This window comes from Mesoplodon mirus, assembly GCF_964341445.2.
Source record: "Mesoplodon mirus genome assembly, chromosome: 5".
In the NCBI taxonomy this organism is placed as follows: domain Eukaryota; kingdom Metazoa; phylum Chordata; class Mammalia; order Artiodactyla; family Ziphiidae; genus Mesoplodon; species Mesoplodon mirus.
Genome location: NC_138980.1, coordinates 31,880,751 through 31,899,345, shown reverse-complemented (window position 1 = coordinate 31,899,345; position 18,595 = coordinate 31,880,751). Strand labels below are relative to the sequence as shown.

Below are 18,595 nucleotides of genomic sequence, written 5' to 3'. Positions count from 1 at the left end.
ATAGATATAGAAAACAGTCAGAACTTGATTACTGATGAAGTATGTAGTTCAAGGGATAGAGTACTCAAAGATGAGGCTGAGGTTCCAGATGTCATATTTGCCTGTATATTTTGGAAGGTGGTGATGTCATTAACACATACAGTGGTTTTAAATGATGCATTTGTGGTACTGGTGCCACATCTAGGTAGAAATGTTGAATAAGCTGTTGGAAACATGCTGCTAAACTTCAGAAGAGGTGACAGGTCCAGAAATTTATGAGTCATTTGAGTAGAAAGGGTCATTGAGGATTGCCAGGAAGAGGCAAAAGCCAAGGACACATCCTTAGGGAAATTTCTACATTTAGAGGGGATAGGAGAAGAGCCAAAGAAGGAAATGTGGTCATAGACAAAGTGAAACCTGAGGATAGTACAAGGAGAAGGGAGCAGGGAAAGTACATACTGGAGGGAAACACCTGAAGTACAGACCTTTTGATAAAAAGTTTTACACATTTTGTATTATAAGCTAATAGGTAAAATGATGTAAGTTAGTGAAAGGCATTACATTTGCAGAAAACCTGCATTTTTATATCAGTATGTATTATAAACAGTAGATGTTTATCATTAAAGACTTTTTCTGGGCGCAGAGGTTGAAGAAGTCTTTCATTTTTTAAACTTGAATTTGAGAGAATATTGATTTTGATCAAGTAATCTTGAAAGCCTTGAGGTTTTAAAAGACAAGAGATTTTCATTTTTTTTTTGTTGTATGGGAGTAACAGCTACAATAACTGGCTGAATAAATTCTGAATAGTGACGTTTTACCATACTTGAATATCTGCCTTCAAAACTTTATTTTCCCAGCGGTATTCGTAAGTATTCTATTAGGGGTAAAAATATCCAATATGCACTGTTGGATTTTCCCTAAGTAACTTTTTGTTTTTATCTTTCAGGATCTGACTGGCATAGAATCTATGGATCAATGTCGCCATACCTTGGAACAGCATAACTGGAACATAGAGGTATAATAGGATTCATTGTGAGCTTACTTATATTTCTTTTTCCCTGGTCTGATAACAAATCTCAAAGACACGTGTTTTTTTTTGTTTGTTTCTTTATGAATGTCTGAAAATTTTTTGTGAAAGGTAACAAACTGTACCTTTTCTGCAAAGTCCCTCCTTTTGCAATCCATGTTAAGTTTTGAGATTTAGCCATTTGAATACATTTTAGCTCGGTTCATTCATCCTGTGTAGCAGGTCTCCTCTATGAGTATACCGTTAAAAAACCCCACCGCCCTGTTAAGGCTTTTCCTTTCTCTACTGTCTTGCTATCACAAAGGAGCCTGCAGTTACCACGCAGGTCTGTCTTGGACGCCTACTTCTGGGTGGAATTGCCAGTGGACGGCAGGTGGCACATATTTTTTTTCACAGCAAGAATCTTCTCTCTCTAGAAACAATAAATGCTGGAGAGGGTTTAGAGAAAAGGGAACACTCTTGCACTGCTGGTGGGAATGTGAATTGGTACAGCCGCTATGGAGAACGGTATGGAGGTTCCTTAAAAAACTACAAATAGAACTACCATATGGCCCAGCAATCCCACTACTGGGCATATACCCTGAGAAAACCATAATTCAAAAAGAGACATGTACCAGAATGTTCATTGCAGCTCTATTTACAATAGCCTGGAGATGGAAACAACCTAAGTGTCCATCATCGGATGAATGGATAAAGAAGATGTGGCACATATATACAATGGAATATTACTCAGCCATAAAAAGAAACGAAATTGAGCTATTTGTAATGAGGTGGATAGACCTAGAGTTTGTCATACAGAGTGAAGTAAGTCAGAAAGAGAAAGACAAATACCGTATGCTAACACATATATATATGGAATTTAAGAAAAAAAAATGTCATGAAGAACCTAGGGCTAAAACAGGAATAAAGACACAGACCTACTTGAGAATGGACTTGAGGATATGGGGAGGGGGAAGGGTAAGCTGTGACAAAGCGAGAGAGAGGCAGGGACATATATACACTACCAGACGTAAGGTAGATAGCTAGTGGGAAGCAGCCGCAGAGCACGGGGAGATCAGCTCGGTGCTTTGTGACCACCTGGAGGGGTGGGGTAGGGAGGGTGGGAGGGAGGGAGATGCAAGAGGGAAGGGATGTGGGAACAGATGTATATGTATGACTGATTCACTTTGTTATAAAGAAGAAACTAATACACCATTGTGAAGCAATTATACTCCAATAAAGTTGAAGAAAAATCTTCTCTCAATAGATGTTTTTTCAAATTTACAGCTGTTTAGTCTTTAAAAATAAATTTGGGGGAAAGGTGAAGATTATGATCAAAGTTTATAAAATCATAGAAAAGATTGTGACCAAATCCCTCAGTATAGTGTCCCTCTCTCTTTATTTTTTCTTAATTACTCTTTGAGAAAACTACTGGTTTTTAAATATTTGGTTTGTAACCAGATACCATCATGTGACCCTTTTTCTTACATATTTTATAATTTATTCTTTTGGATTTTCTAGATAGTTGTATCATCTGCAACTACATGATTTTTTTTCAGTATATGGATCTTTCGGGTTTTTTGATACTGAATTGGCTAGAACGTCAGAACAGCCTCAGTTATCATGGTAATAGCAGACATCCTGCCCTCACTGTGATGCCTGTGATGTTGTATTATCAAGTGTGATGCTGGTGATGTTGTTACTTTGAGATAGAACTACTAGAACGTAATAAGCTCCGTGAGCGCAGAGTTTGTTTGGTTTTGCTAACTGCTCTATTCCCAGCATATAAATTTGATCCTAGTACATCATAGGCTCTCAAATATTTATTGACTGTTCTTCCATTCTTGGTATATTAATATATCAAGAGTGCATGTTGAATTTAATCAAGCACCCTTTTGATATCTGTTGAAATTACTGTTTAATTATGGTATATTATTTGAATAGGGTGCTGGATTTCTGAAAATATACTCCTAAGTGATATTTAGTTATTCAGCACTATTTTTTTTTTTTTTTTTTTTTTTGCGGTACGCGGGCCTCTCACTGTTGTGGCCTCTCCCGTTGCGGAGCACAGGCTCCAGACGCGCAGGCTCAGCGGCCATGGCTCACGGACCCAGCCACTCCGCGGCATGTGGGATCTTCCCAGACGGGGGCACGAACCCGTGTCCCCTGCATCGGCAGGCGGACTCTCAACCACTGCGCCACCAGGGAAGCCCAGCACTATTTTTGAGCAATTAAATTCTAGGCTCTGGCACTATGCCAGCAAATAAGACTGAGTCCCTACTCTCATGGAGCTTAATTCTAGGTAATTTAACTTTGCAATAAATGCTATGAATAAGATGAGTATAGAAAATAGAACAAAGAGGATCAGGAAAGTTATTTTAATAGGGTGGTCAAATAAAGCCTTTCTGGGGAGGTTATATTTGAGCTGACACCTGAATGATGAAAAGGAATAACGAATGTGAACATTTAAGGCGAATGCATTTTAGGCAGAGGGAATGATGTTGCTCTGTATGATACTCTGGTGTTGTCTCCTTGCTAGGCTTTGATTTCAAGCATATGCTGACTTGATAAAATGACTGACTTGATAAAATGAGTTGAGAAGCCTAGATAGCATAGATTTGAAAGAAGGCACTTAAAAACTTATTTCTGTCTGTTCTTTGTTAACTTCTTCATGGTTTCCCCATTATTCGTAATCTATTTGTTGATAAGCTTTCTTAGAAGATGCTTTTTTCTTAGAGATTTCCAGGTTATTTAGCATAGGCTATACAAAGCAGCATATCATTTACTCTCTTCTGTGTCTGTTCTATTATCCTCTCTTCTCATTGTTTTTATTATGCTTATTTTCCTTTTTTCAAAACGAGACTTGCTGGAGACTAGTTTATTTTATTTGTTTTGTTTATAAAAAGCTCTTATATTTATCAGTTCTTTTCTGTTTATTAAGTAAAATCTCTCTTTAATGTATTTTTTCATACTTTTGTAGGTTTACATTTTTTTAGCATTATGATTTTTGCAGCTTAGTTAATTTATTTGTACTCTTTCTTGCATTTAAGGCTGTGAATTTTCTTCTGAAACTGTATTTTAAAAGTTTTTCATTTTCTTCTTTGGCCCAAGAGTTATTTAGAAACATATTTGGAATTCCTAGTAGCTTGTTTTTTTTGTTTATCCTTTTCATATTAATCTTTCATTTTATTTATGTAATTTAATATTTATATATTAAGGTCCTTGTCATTTAATAACATTCCATTAACATTATGAAATATATATATTTTTAAAATTAAATTCTTAAAATTTAGAGAAAAATGTAGAGATAAAAGGAGCCACCATGTACCTACCATCCAGCTCCTGAAAGCAGGCATTTTGCAATATTTGTTTCAAATTTCTTTTAAACAAATATAGATAAAATTGAAGCCCCCATTGTCAGTTGCTTGCATGTCATCCCTGTCTGCACCCCCTCCCTTTCTTTCCTAGAAGTAACCACTCTCAACAACAGTGGTTGTCAAGGAATGTGTTTTTTGTGGGATGAAGGTTTGGTGTCTGTATTCAATCAAGCTTATTAAATGTACAATTAGAGTCTGCTGTTTCTTTTTTTTCTGGTTACTTAATAAGACTACTTGACATGATGAACTTGAATGTGGTTTTATAGATTTCTTTATTTTTCATTGGTAATGTCTTTGTTTTTTCCTGATTACAAAACCAGTACATGTCTGCAAACAATTTAAGAGTTTATAAAGTTGAAAATGAAAGTTCTTAATAACCATACTTGAGATAACTACTTTTGATGTTTTAGTATATTATATGTCCTTCCAGACTTTCTTATATATACACCTCTGCTTAGTGTGCTGATAATATTAACTTTCCCAATGTTAATAACAAATATATCAAAGAGAATGCTTTTCTATATGCTGTGGGAAGGCAGTACATGGTGCAAATAAAATGCATTAATAAATTCTATGTTTATTTGGTGGGGGAGATGTTCTAACTTTTATATAGTTTGACTATTTTATTTGATGCATGAAGACCCGTGGCCATTAGAACTTTCATGTAATAACATATCCTTTGTTAATATCAGATGATGCTTTTTACTTTAAATTCTAATTTGGTTTATTACTATTGCTGCCCCTGCTTTATTTATTTATTGTTTTACAGTTAATCTGGTATAATGTCAACCATGCTTTAACATGAAATGACGTATAGAAATATTAAAAACTTGTTGCAAAAATACCCATGCACCCACACAGGAAAAGAATTCCACAGTGTTAAGAAGAAAATGCTCACCCTTGATCCCATCATTTCATGGATAGCTAGTGTTAAATTTTAGTGTATATCCTTTCAGACTATTTTTGTTAGTTTATATGGCTATATAGATTTATGTATAATTTTCTTGTTACACAAATGGGATTATGCTATATTTACATTTTTTCACTTTTAGTAACTCATAAAAATAATACATAAAATACATAAAGATAACTGTCATTTGAAGACATACAGATGGTGGCCAATAGGCATATGAAAAGATGCTCAACATCACTAATTATTAGAGAAATGCAAATCAAAACTACAATGAGGTACTATCTTACACCGGTCATAATGGCCATCATTAAAAAGTCTACAAATAACAAATGCTGGAGAGGGTGTGGAGAAAAGGGAACTTCCTACACTGTTGGTGGGAATGTAAGTTGGTGCAGTCACTGTGGAAAACAATGTGGAGGTTCCTCAGAAAACTAAAAATAGAATTACTGTGCGATCTAGCAGTCCCATTCCTGGGCCCATATCCAGATAAAACTATAATTCAAAAAGATGCATGCACCCCTGTGTTCATAAGCAGCACTATTCACAATAGCCAAGACATGGAAACAACCTAAATGTCCATTGACAGATGAATGGATAAAGAAGGTGTCGTGTATATATACAATGGGATACTACTCAGCCATAAAAAAGAATGAAATATTGTCGTTTGCAGGAACATGAAGTTCAAACAAAGCCTAAGATTAAATATGAAAAAAATCCTGCTCAGATCATTTGCCTACCACTATTTCTCAGTCCTACACCCCCAACATAGCAATATTAACAATTTCTTTTGCTTTTTTCCCAGATATTTTTGTGCCTGTCTAAAAATACGTATATTTTTCTCCAAAGAGCTTCTGTTTATATGGGCTGTATCTATTGATATCTATTACCATATGACAAATTAAAACTGAAATTGTTCTGTTTATTAATTCACTTTAAAAATAATAAACTCAGGACTTCCCTGGTGGCGCAGTGCTTAAGAATCCGCCTGGCAGTGCAGGGGACATGGGTTCGATCTCTGGTCTGGAGGATCCCACATGCCGCGGAGCAACTGAGCCCGTGCACCACAACTGCTGAGCCTGTGCTGTAGAGCCCGTGCTCTGCAACAAGAGAAGCCACCACAATGAGAAGCCCGCGTACTGCAATGAAGAGTAGCCCCCCTCGCTGCAACTAGTGAAAGTCTCACGCAGCAACGAAGACCAAATGCCAAAAAAATTTTTTAAATAATAATAATAAATAAATAAACTCATTACACGTTAACATAAATGTTTGCAGACTTTTTTGTCTGGCTTAATAGAAAACAGCTGGATTTTCATATTCACTTCTGCTTGTAATCTTTTGTGATATGTAGTTTTAGTTGAAGTATGTGAAGAAAATCTGGCTTCACCCAGGTATGTAGTTTACCATTTTAACCATTTTTAAGTGGCATTGCCATTTAGTGGCATTAATTTAATTACATTTACATTGTTGTTCAACAATTACTATCCATCTTTTTTTAAATTTATTTTTGGCTACATTGGGTCTTTGTTGCCGCGCGTGGGCTTTCTCTAGTTGTGGTGAGAGGGGGCTACCCTTCGTTGTGGTGCGCGTGCTTCTCATTGTGGTGGCTTCTCGTTGCGGAGCAGAGGCTCTAGGCGTGCGGACTTCAATAGTTGTGGCACGCAGGCTCAGTAGTTGTGGCTCGCGGGCTCTAGAGCGCAGGCTCAGTAGTTGTGGCGCATGGGCTTAGTTACTCCGTGGCATGTGGGATCTTCCATGGCATGTGGGATCTTCCCGGACCAGGGCTCGAACCTGTGTCCCCTGCATTGGCAGGCATATTCTTAACCACTGCGCCACCAGGGAAGTCCCCACCCTCACTTCTGACAGCAACTGCAAGTTCAAGGTGTTCCTAAAACCACCTTCAGATTTGATAATTCACTAGAAGAGCTCACTGAAAGCTATTATAACTCATGGTTACAGTGTATTACAGGGAAAGGATACAGATTAAAATCAGCTAATGAAAGAGGCACTTAGTGCAGAGTCTTGAGTTTCAAACACAAAGATTCCTTACTCCTCTCATGGAATCAGGACATGTTACACTCCTGGCACAAGTGTGTGACAATATGCATGAAGTATTACCAACCAGGGAAGCTCACCTCAGCTTCAGTGTCCAGAGTTTTCACTGGGGCTTCATTACATAGGCATGATTGATTTGATTGGTTGCCTATGTAATTGAACTCAGTCTCTAGGTTGACTGATACTGCATTACCCAAAATCCCCAGCCTAAATTACATGGTTGGTCTTTCTAGGGTGGTCACCCCTACCCTAGGATCCCATAGCAAAGATACTCTTATCAGGTGTGACATAGATTATCTCCAGAAGTCGAAGGCAGTGATCAGACCTCCTCTTGTGTAAGGCCAAATTTTTTTACTACACTGGGACAAATATCCATTTTCAGGGGCAGAGTTAGGAAAGGAATGAGACTTTTTACTGAAGATCATCTGTCTGCGAGGAATTATATTAGAATCTTTGTGTATGGTCACCTCATTAATTTTTCAAATTAACCCTGAGAAGTATTGTTTCTTCATTTTGCACATGAAAAACTGAGGCACAGAATCCAAGCAACTTTTCTGAGTGCTGGAGCTAGGATTCAGACCTAAGTTTCTCTGCTCCAAAGCCAAGCCTTCCATCAAACACCAACCCATCAGGATTGCTCCATTGCACAGCTCTGGGGATACCGCCTACATTGCTGTGTTCTCTGTGGATGGTTTTCCTTACACTTGTACAGTAAAGCACCTTGTATCCCAGCTACCCTAAATAACACATACCATCTGAATAAAAGCAGTGAGCTTCCAGACAAGTTCCTAGTACTACTCTACTGTGTATGAATTCTGGAGCCATCACCACACATTGCCTCCTACCATAGCAAGTTAAAGAAAGGTTCATGAATATATACTCCCTGGTGACCTGTTTCGAAACACCAGCAATGGTTGTCTCATCTCTTCTAGGTTGATTTGAGCATCACTGAAGCTCTTGCTATTCTTTTTTTCTCAGGCTGCTGTACAGGACAGATTGAACGAGCAAGAGGGTGTACCAAGTGTCTTCAACCCACCACCATCCCGACCCTTGCAAGTTAATACAGCCGACCACAGGATCTACAGCTATGTTGTTTCAAGACCACAGCCAAGGGCAAGTTATTTCATAGCTGGAATTTCTCCCTTTTTTATTTTAAAAGTTCTTCCACTTGGTTATGTTGATCTCTGTATGATAGGAACAAAAGGAATATTCAGAATATAAACCTGTTAACTTGACCTAACTCCTTGGTAGGTTTATTGGGTTTATCATTTTTCCTTTATTCCTTAATGAACCAATGAAAGTATCCTTTTTTTTCCTGTTCTATGCCAATTATTTGAAGAGTTTTCTGTGCCTTGTTTATAGCACTTCATCTACATGTATTTACATGTCTAAAAATGTTTACTACATGTTTAATAGATCTTCCACTTTTAAGTTAGAGTGTTTACTGAATTCTTTGTTGCTTCATTTTACTTAATTTTAAGCTACTTCTAGGGAAGTACTTGTAATCTCCGTGGGAGCCTTGGCCATATCTTTGAAATTAGTCTTGAAGGGCTAGCAGCAAGGAGGTGAGTTCAGTTAAATTCAGCAGGCATTTAAGAGTGTTCCAAGGTACTTGATATTTTGCTGTTGGGGATCTAGAGATGAATAAAGAGGCATTCTTCCCTCTTCAAATTATTCACAGTCAAATTAGGGAAGTTAGGTGTGTATACTGATAGTGAACACTCCAGAGAACTTTTTGGAGTTTCTTATTCTTGGAGTTCCACTCACCTCTTATACTTGGATTTAGAATTTACTCCATCACTCCTTTTTGTGGAGTACTTGATAATGTTTTAAAAATAGTTTCTAAGTAGCTGTTTTGGGGTATTCTGAAGTAGAACAGCACAGATTCCTAGAGCAATTATATGATTCAAGGAGTAGTTCTAGGGAATTCTCTGGTGGTCCAGTGGTTAGGACTCTGCACTTTCAGTGCTGAGGGCCCAGGTTCAATCCCTGGTCAAGGAACTGAGATCCTGCAAGCCGTGTGGTGTGGCCAAAAAAAAAAAAAAAAAAGAAAAAAAATTTTTTCTATTTTAAATTAAAAAAAAAAGGAGTCGTTCTGTGTGTGTCCAATGTTTCTCCAGTTTGTTTTGGGCTTGACTGTGTTTGGGACCCTAATGTCCACTAATGGAGCTCCAGAGCTCTAGAGCTCCCTGGCCATGGACACAAAGGATCTCAGGTTAACACAATATACCGTGTAAGAAATGCTTTGTAAGCTAAAGAGCCCTATATATTTGCTAATTAATAATAAGAGCAGCAGTAATCAACACTGTTAAAATAATAATTAAGAGTATTACCAAGATTAGCAGCTGTTTGGAGATTTATAATTGTGGTTAATATAATTATTTGTCATTTATATACAAATGTCCAAGGTAGCAATAGTGGTTATCTTTCTTGTTATTTCTATATACCACATTTTAATGTATTAAGTCTAAAAAGGAAAGAATGAATATTTATGATTTGGGGAGGAAAACTGGCAACTGAATTTGACAGCTAATGTATGTAAGTAGCTATAGAATAAGTGTTCAAGCAGATTTAATACAAAAATTATTGTGTAAAAGAAAAATTTAATAGTATTAGATGAAGTGAGGTCAAAGGTAGTTGGTTTTTAAGAAGGATGAGGTGGGCCAGGAAATGGGAACCTTGTTTTGCGGAGAGAGAAATGACAAGAAAAGGACAAAAAAGAATGAAAATCTTAGCTAGCAATTAAGGTATTAGGGATTGAGAGAATGATATCTAACTTTGTTTTTGGAATTTCAGGGGCTGCTTGGATGGGGTTATTACTTGATAATGCTTCCATTCCGGTTTACCTATTATACAATACTTGATATATTTAGGTATGTACCTTTGTATGTATGTGTTAGTAGTAACAAGGTAGACGTTGGAGCTGAAACATAGACCAGAATAAGCATTACGCTCTATCAATTTTGGCTTGCCAGTTTGCCATCAGATTGAATACTTTCCCTGAAGTATTCATATAGCATGAAAATATTTTCGGTTTTTCAGACATAACAACAGATGTTATCATTTTCACAAATAAGTCTGCCTCCCTATCCCACATGTTTGTCCCCCTACATTCCCTAGTTCATCTTCACACCCTTTCCTTTCCAACCTCTGTTATCTTTACTAGCTTCACACTCCTTGTAACTTTTACCCTAAATCATTTTACAACTCATAATTCCAACAAATTCTTTTGCTCTGAGATGACCTACTTTCTTCTGAATTCCTCCTATAACAGTTTCACCATTCTAGATACACTTTCTGTACATTTTCCTCTCCTAGCAACCCATAGGTTGCTGGCACTGGAACCCTTCCATATGTGTACCCCCTTACTTCACACTTTCACCTTTCTTCTTAATTCCTTCATGTACCATTTGGAGAGCTCAGCACAGGAAGCTACAGAAAGGCTGGAAAATGTCAAGGGGCCCAAGTTTCTGGCACATCAGACTTGGGGTGTCTGGTCTGGAACTCAGTAGTAGATGAACCCACACCTAGACTTCATGGAGAACTAAAATGTTTTATGGGCATCCACGCCAACAGCTGGAGCCTTGCATACAGGACATTCTATACCTTCCTCTAAATATGGGCTGATCTTTGCCTTGCTCTAGGGAGCAGAGCCTGAAGGTAGGGACCCAGCAGCTGCAGAAGTGTTAGGATCAGACGATGCCTAAGAATGGGCATGTAAAAACCTTTAAAATCATAATGAAGTCTTAGTTGACATCTCTATTTTTTTTTTAAAAGCTGATTGTCAGGGGCTTCCCTGGTGGCGCAGTGGTTGAGAGTCCGCCTGCCGATGCAGGGGACGCGGGTTCGTGCCCTGGTCTGGGAAGATCCCACATGCCGCGAAGCGGCTGGGCCCGTGAGCCATGGCTGCTGGGCCTGCGCGTCCGGAGTCTGTGCTCCGCAACGGGAGAGGCCACAACAGTGATAGGCCCGTGTACCGCAAAAAAAAAAAAAAAGAGTTAAAAGCTGATTGTCCTAAATTGTTTGGCCATTGGAATATATTGTAATGAGAAACAAAAAAATTAAAACCTTTATCCATTCATCAAAATTTGAAAACTTAAAGAGTAATAAGATAATCCTAAAATACTTGATTTCAGAGAAATTTATCAAAACATTAACCTTCTTAAGGATTTCTAATCACTCCCCCACATACACAGCTTCTTACCTTTGTTTTTAATTTGCTCTGGAATGTTTGTGTCAATGAGTTTGATTTGATTACTCAGGAGAAATTCCAAGTGAAATCATGTATATATGGGGAATTTGTTAAGGGGATAAGGAATTGGCTCAATATTTGGTAAGGAAGGTATCATAGTTTAGTCAGCTTTTCTATGCTGATATTTCTTTAAGTATATGAATATTGTTTGCTTTCCTTGGGAAAAAATATGCATGGCATGTGTTACTAATTTTAATGCAACTGTATCATCCAAGTAACTTATTTAATGTTATGTAGCACATTGACTTATCAACCCCCTGCTCCTTTGCCTTTTATGGAAACCCAGAGGATAAATAAATGGTACTATACAAATGTGATAAGATGGGCTCTTTAGAAACAGATGTGTGGTACCGTCTTTAACCTTACAGTAACTGCCAGGTCTCCAACTCTGCCAGTGTTGTCTAGATCCATTTTATAACTTCCTCCATGGATGCTGTCAAGCATAAATCAGTGAGCAGAATTTACTTGCCCCATTGAAGAGCAAGTCAGTCATGACTGCAAGTTTGGATTTGAAGTTCTTGTCCATAATTTGAATAGTTTGGGAATGTGGACTCATAATTCAAAATCCCAGGAGAACAGAAAGGAAAGGGAGAGGCAAGTAAAAGAACCAGAAAGAGATACAGCTCTGTTCTAGAATAACACTGTCTAATAGAACTTTCTGTGATGATGGAAATGTTCTATATCTGCAGTGTCTAGTGCGGAAGCCACTAGCCACATGTGGCTTTTGAGCACTTGAAATGTGGCTGGTGTGAGTGAGGAAGTGAATTTTTAGAATTGTATTTAATTAAATTAATTTTCTTGGTAATTTAGATAGCCACATGTGGCTCGTGGCTGCTGTTTTAGACAGTGCCGCTATGGAGAGTCTGGGGGCACAGCCTGACCTGTGATCTTTTTGGTTATTGCGTCTTCCTTTCCCAGTTCTTATAGCCCTAAATTTTTCTGCAAAAAGCACTCAAGATTTGTTTAGGCCAGTGTTGGAATTTATAATTCTAGTAATTTGCATTCTTCTTAAGCAGGCAGTGGTATAATACTTGCTGCTTTGTGGCTTTTGAGCTAGACTGTACTCTCAGGTTTGATGGTCCACTCACAGACCGTTCACCTCCCTTTGCTGCCATGCCCATGGCTCTGCTATAGGAATCTTTACAAACTGGCCCACTCCATATGCACTACAGTAAGCCGATTCATGTGATATTTATTCCTTCCTCCCCAGGTTTGCTCTTCGTTTTATACGGCCTGACCCTCGCAGCCGGGTCACTGACCCCGTTGGGGACATTGTTTCATTTATGCACTCTTTTGAAGAGAAATATGGGAGGGCACACCCTGTCTTCTACCAGGGAACGTACAGCCAGGTCAGTGCCACAAACCATATAGATGCCAATTTATTGATATGATTCTATCCTCAAAGGAAAGCATAGCTTAGCACTGATCATGTCATTCTTTTATTCAGAAACTTTAAATAGCTTTTTATTGCTTACACAAAAAGAGACCAAGCCCTTTAGCTGGGCCCTCCTTGATCTAATCCCAACCTCCTTTTGAGGTCTTTCCTGCATAACTTGTTTCCCTATACCCTAGGTTCCAGCTGACCATTCCCTTAACATACTCTGTACTTTCCCACCTCTGTGCCTTTGCTTTTGCTTTACTGTTTCCTCTATCTAGAATGCCTTCCTCACATTTTTGCTAATTGGAATCTTGCCCATCCTTCACCAGCTCATGTCACTCCCCTCTTGTACCCTTTCCTAATTGTTGCGCCCTACCCTGCCTACTTGCAATCTAAAATAGTAGTCTTTCCTTTTGTACTTTCATAGTGGTTTTCTTTTTTTTTAAAACGTTATAGCAATTTCACATTCTTCCTTATTTTATAGTTGTTTGTGTTAATGTCTTATCTCCTGTACCAGACTGTAAGCTCCTTGTAGGCAAAACCTAAGTCTTAGATCCCTCACAGAATTGAATAAGGGGATAGACCATAGACTGAAAGCAACACATCTCATTCAATCCAAGCCACACAGACATTCGACTGTTGTTACCTCTCAGGGAACAAAAATTAGGAGTTCTATGGGTGTTGGGCATATCTCTAGTTTACCAGAGAAAAATGTAAAAGTAACACCTTATGCCTGAGGGTGGTTCTGCAGCCTCCAGGATTCCTGGATCTATCTGGAGAAAGAGAAAAGTGCTTACTCTTGCTTCCTTCTGTGATTCTCCCACATCTGCTTTTTCCCACTGGCTGCTCCCACCCCACTCAAAGAGCATTAAGCACCTACTATATGCCACGCATTGTGCTCAGTGCTAGAGATACAGACATGAATGAGATGGGTGCCTCTCATACACCCTCTTTGCTGTAATCCTGAGGGTAGACCACCAGTGGTGGTTCAGGAAATCTTAATTAAATTGTAATGTACCTGGGATTCTGCAAATGCAAAAGCATACACAGAAATCTGGGACACTAGCCTTGTCTTTGAAGATCTTTTAACCCTATGCTCTTTAAAATGCCCTTGGGTCCCTCAGTCCCTCATCCCTGCTTGGTATGTGGCCTTGGATCAGGCTCATCTTCGCAGTATTTTTTATGTTGTAGCTGTAAAGTGGCAAAATTCTCATCTCCCTTTTCAGGTCAGATTCTCCTGTTTATATCTTCCTTTAGATTGTGGGAACAGCTGACTTTTCTGTGATTGGGCGGGGAGGGGGCCTTTTTTTTTTTGTCAGCCTGCCTACTCTCATGTGCCTGATAGAATTTAAATCCTAACAACACTAAAAACTTTTTCATTGAAGCTTGTTAGCACGGACTTTCTGTAGGGAGAGAAATGCCAGGGGTATGAAGGTAGGAGCCCAGGAATTTTCTGGTTTTCTTGCTCACCTTTTTCCCTCATTTCTTCTTTTGTTCCTAAATACGTAGCTGTATCCATTAGGACCCTTAGCCTAATTAAAAGTTTGAGGCATAATCATCATCGTAATTTGGGATCTTCTGTTTCTCACAGGCACTTAATGATGCCAAACGGGAGCTTCGCTTTCTTTTGGTTTATCTGCATGGAGATGATCACCAGGACTCTGATGAGTTCTGTCGGTAAGTGGATTGATTTTTTTTTTTCCCTCTTTTCTGATCTTATCTACTGATAATTTGTAGTAAGCAAGTTCTTCTCATGTCCTCTTCATCCCTCTCCACAGCACCACACTCTGTGCTCCTGAAGTTATTTCACTAATAAACACTAGGATGCTCTTCTGGGCATGCTCCACAAACAAACCTGAGGGATACAGGGGTAAGTCGTGTTTCTTTTGCCTCATTGAGGTTGTTGAGATATCTTTGAAATAATCTGGAAGGACATGCCATTTATTGCATGACTATTCTGTGGCTGACCAATCCTCTCAGCAGTCCTGAGAGAGGGGGGTTGTATTACCTCCACTTTATGGTTTAGGAAACAAGCTCAGAGAGTTTAAGCCACTGGCCCAGGATCATACAGTGAGCAAGCTCAGGTCTGTCAGACTCTAGCCCATTCATTACAGTTAACCATTGCCAGAGCCTGTTTTATTTTTAAAAATACCCAGTCCTGGGGCTTCCCTGGTGGCACAGTGGTTGAGAGTCCGCCTGCCGATGCAGGGGACATGGGTTCGTGCCCCGGTCCGGGAAGATCCCACATGCCGCGGAGCGGCTAGGCCCGTGAGCCATGGCCACTGAGCCTGCGCGTCCGGAGCTTGTGCTCCGCAACGAGAGAGGCCACAACAGTGAGAGGCCCGCGTACCGCAAAAAAAACCCAAAAACAAACAAACAAAAAAACCAGTCCTGACCAGCAGCTTGCCTTTAATCTTAATGAGCTTTTTACTGAAGAGTTTATTCTTGTCATCAGCAATTTTAACAGAGCTTCTTGCACAATGAGTTTGAGTACCCTGAGTGCTGATAGGGGTTCAGAAAGCTCAGATCTTTGCTGACTATAACTAACTCTTAACTGGAGGTAAATATCTTTAGAAGTCAGTATAAGATATAAAGACATCTAGTGAAGGAAAATGTAGTCACTTTGCAGCTACTTCTATTCAGCAACTTTTGAATATATACTAGCATACCAGGCACTGTGCTAAATCCTGAGAACCAAAGATGCAGCAGATGTTTTGTCTACATCCTGGAATCCGAATTGTTATACCTAATTGGTTTTTAAACATCTGATAAGTTCCTGCAGTATATGTTTTGCCATTCTCTTATGGCTTTGGGTGTGAGGAGTGATAGATAGAAGGAGACTAAGGATATTTTTAATAGAAGCTTAAAATCTCTTCTTTCAAATCATAAGGTAAAAGAGGTAAAACTCTATAATTGTAAAATCTTGGTTATTTGGAAGACCAACTTTCTAAACTCCTTCAGAACAGAAAAGCTAGCCCTTTTTTAGTGGATGGGGGCAGGTGGGACATAGGAAAAGGGGAGAAGGAAGGGATTGGATAAGAGGAACAAAAGACAGGGAAGATGATGGTGGAGATTCTCACCAGTAACATAAAGCTTGAGACTTGCAGCCTTGTCCCCTTAGGCTTGACCCCAACACAGGGGGAAATTATGCTGAGCAGTAGCCAGTCTTTGTAGATCCTTTTCCCTCCATCAAATAGACATTGTTCTTGAACTCTGCAGCCTGCCCTAGCATCATCATGACAACCACACCCCACCAGAAAAGCCTGTCCTACTCTAATCAAATTACCTGGGAATAGGGACACAAATATATAACCACAACAGCAAAAAGATTGAGAAACTAGGAGGGAAAAAGGTAGGCAGGGAATAAATGACACCTCCCTTCTTTCCCAACTGAGACCAAAGCAGTTCTCTCTTGCTTGTTGTGTAAAGTCTAAGAATTAATCTGTTTTATCCCTAAGTCCTGCCCTTGATCTTTTGGGTCTTCTTTCTGTCAGTCTCGCAGGCTTTAAGAGAAAACACCTATCCATTCCTGGCCATGATTATGTTGAAGGATCGGAGAATGACTGTGGTAGGACGGCTAGAAGGCCTCATTCAGCCTGATGACCTCATTAACCAGCTGACATTTATCATGGATGCAAACCAGACTTACCTGGTGTCAGAACGCCTAGAGAGGTACAGGGGAGTTCCTCTCTGGAACTGAGACCAGCTGTAGACTTGGGTGCCTTACCTGGGGCTCCACAAATCCTGACTTCTTCTCTGTTAGGCAACTTGAAAAGCCTTGTCCATTTAGTGTTAAAATGTTTATATATTTTGACCTAAATAACTCCATCAGACCATCTTTTCTTGGAGATGTGATTCAAAATAAAGACAGGACTCTATGCTCAGGAATGTAAATTGTGTCATTTAAAATAGCTGAGCATGATATAAAGAACTTAAATGTAAAAAATGAGGAATGCTTATAACTCCCCCATCACTTAAGTAATGTGCATTAATTAATGTAGAAAATTCAGGAAACATAGAAAAGCACAGAAGAAATTTTAAATCATTCATAATCCTACCACCACTTTTAACATTCTGGGATATTTCCTTTTAATTTTATAGACACAGACACACACACTCCTATGTACATACACAATTTTTTGGAGAGAAAAAGAAATATCCCAAAATGTTACAGTGTTTTCTCTTTGATTAGTAGAACTCTGAATAAGATGTTTCTATATTTTTCACATCTTCTAAAATGTGTGTATGTGGTTTTTTGGTTTTATGAAAGCAACATACACAAAAATGTTGTAACCCAGAAAGGTATTTACCTATAAAATATCCCGCTGGTCATTTTACGGCAATAATATTGTGTTTGTTACTTCTGTTAGGATTGGGGGGAAAGGATAGTTTTACATGGAAAGTTAAAAAGAGAGGGAAAGGGGCTTCCCTGGTGGCGCAGTGGTTGAGAGTCCGCCTGCCGATGCAGGGGACACGGGTTCGTGCCCCGGTCCGGGAAGATCCCACATGCCGCGGAGCGGCTGGGCCCGTGAGCCATGGCCGCTGAGCCTGCGCGTCCGGAGCCTGTGCTCCGCAACGGGAGAGGCCGCAACAGTGAGAGGCCCGCGTACCGCAAAAAAAAAAAAAAAAAAGAGAGGGAAAAGCTTGCCATTTCTTTTTCTGCCAAATTAAAGTAAGAAAGAGATGGCTCATTCAGATTCTGCATGAGAATCTGAATCCCTTATGGTAATGTTAACTGGTCATCTGCCAAGATTGTCAACCTTTTTAACCCTCTAAAAAATTTCAATATAAGAAAACACAGAGCTTTGTGAGATTTATTTTTTCCCTCTATGCTTTTGATCTGTCCACAGGGAAGAACGAAACCAGACCCAGGTGCTGAGACAACAACAGGATGAGGCCTACCTGGCCTCTCTCCGGGCTGACCAGGAGAAAGAGAGGAAGAAGCGGGAGGAGCGGGAGCGGAAGCGACGGAAGGAGGAAGAGGTGCAGCAGCAGAAGCTGGCAGAGGAGAGACGGCGGCGGGTAAGGAGCCTGTCTTTATTTACTTCTGTTGACTCCCGAACTGGTCTTTTCTCAAGTGTGAAAGAAAAAAAACTAGATGATAGGATTGTGAGTGATTTAAATTCTCCATGCCATTTTAATATTTACTACATTTTCACAAAAAATATTTTTTAATTGTTTAAAAAGTTTATTAAAACAAATACGAGAGTAAGTAAAAGTTAGGCAGACCAGCTCTGTTCCATGAAAAGTAAGTATAAATAGATAATAAGCAGTTCAATATGCTAATTCACAGCAGTAGGTTTTAAGCATTCATTCTTAGTACCAGTGTTTAGCTCATCTGACATTTTATTCATCATCTTGTTTTATTGCATATTGCCGCTTGATTATAGCCAGGGTCTTTTAGTCATTCCCTTTTTTCTAACAGTTACATACCTTAACATAGTCAATAAATAATACATGTGATGCAGTAGTATGTCATCAAATAAATATATTTTGAATTAGGGTGTTTCTGACCCTTGCCAAGAAGTTTTTCTTCTGATACTGGTTATTAATTTTTCGTCTGACTGCCCAGTAAACCTACATGATGTGATTGTGTTTCTTGTTTCCTTGTTCCCTAATTGGAGCCATAGCCTCACCT

General features: G+C 39.1%; 1 protein-coding gene across 1 annotated transcript in view; it reads left to right on the top strand.

Annotated features, from left to right (window-relative positions):
* Window positions 1–18,595, top strand: part of FAF2 (Fas associated factor family member 2) — a 59,323-nt gene that overhangs the window by 32,358 nt on the left and 8,370 nt on the right. Inside the window, exons 2-9 of the mRNA XM_082623551.1 lie at window positions 926–994; window positions 8,306–8,440; window positions 10,124–10,200; window positions 12,790–12,928; window positions 14,549–14,634; window positions 14,736–14,827; window positions 16,452–16,629; window positions 17,808–17,979. Of these exons, the coding sequence (XP_082479677.1) occupies window positions 926–994; window positions 8,306–8,440; window positions 10,124–10,200; window positions 12,790–12,928; window positions 14,549–14,634; window positions 14,736–14,827; window positions 16,452–16,629; window positions 17,808–17,979 (948 nt within the window). The remainder of the gene's footprint in view (window positions 1–925; window positions 995–8,305; window positions 8,441–10,123; window positions 10,201–12,789; window positions 12,929–14,548; window positions 14,635–14,735; window positions 14,828–16,451; window positions 16,630–17,807; window positions 17,980–18,595) is intronic.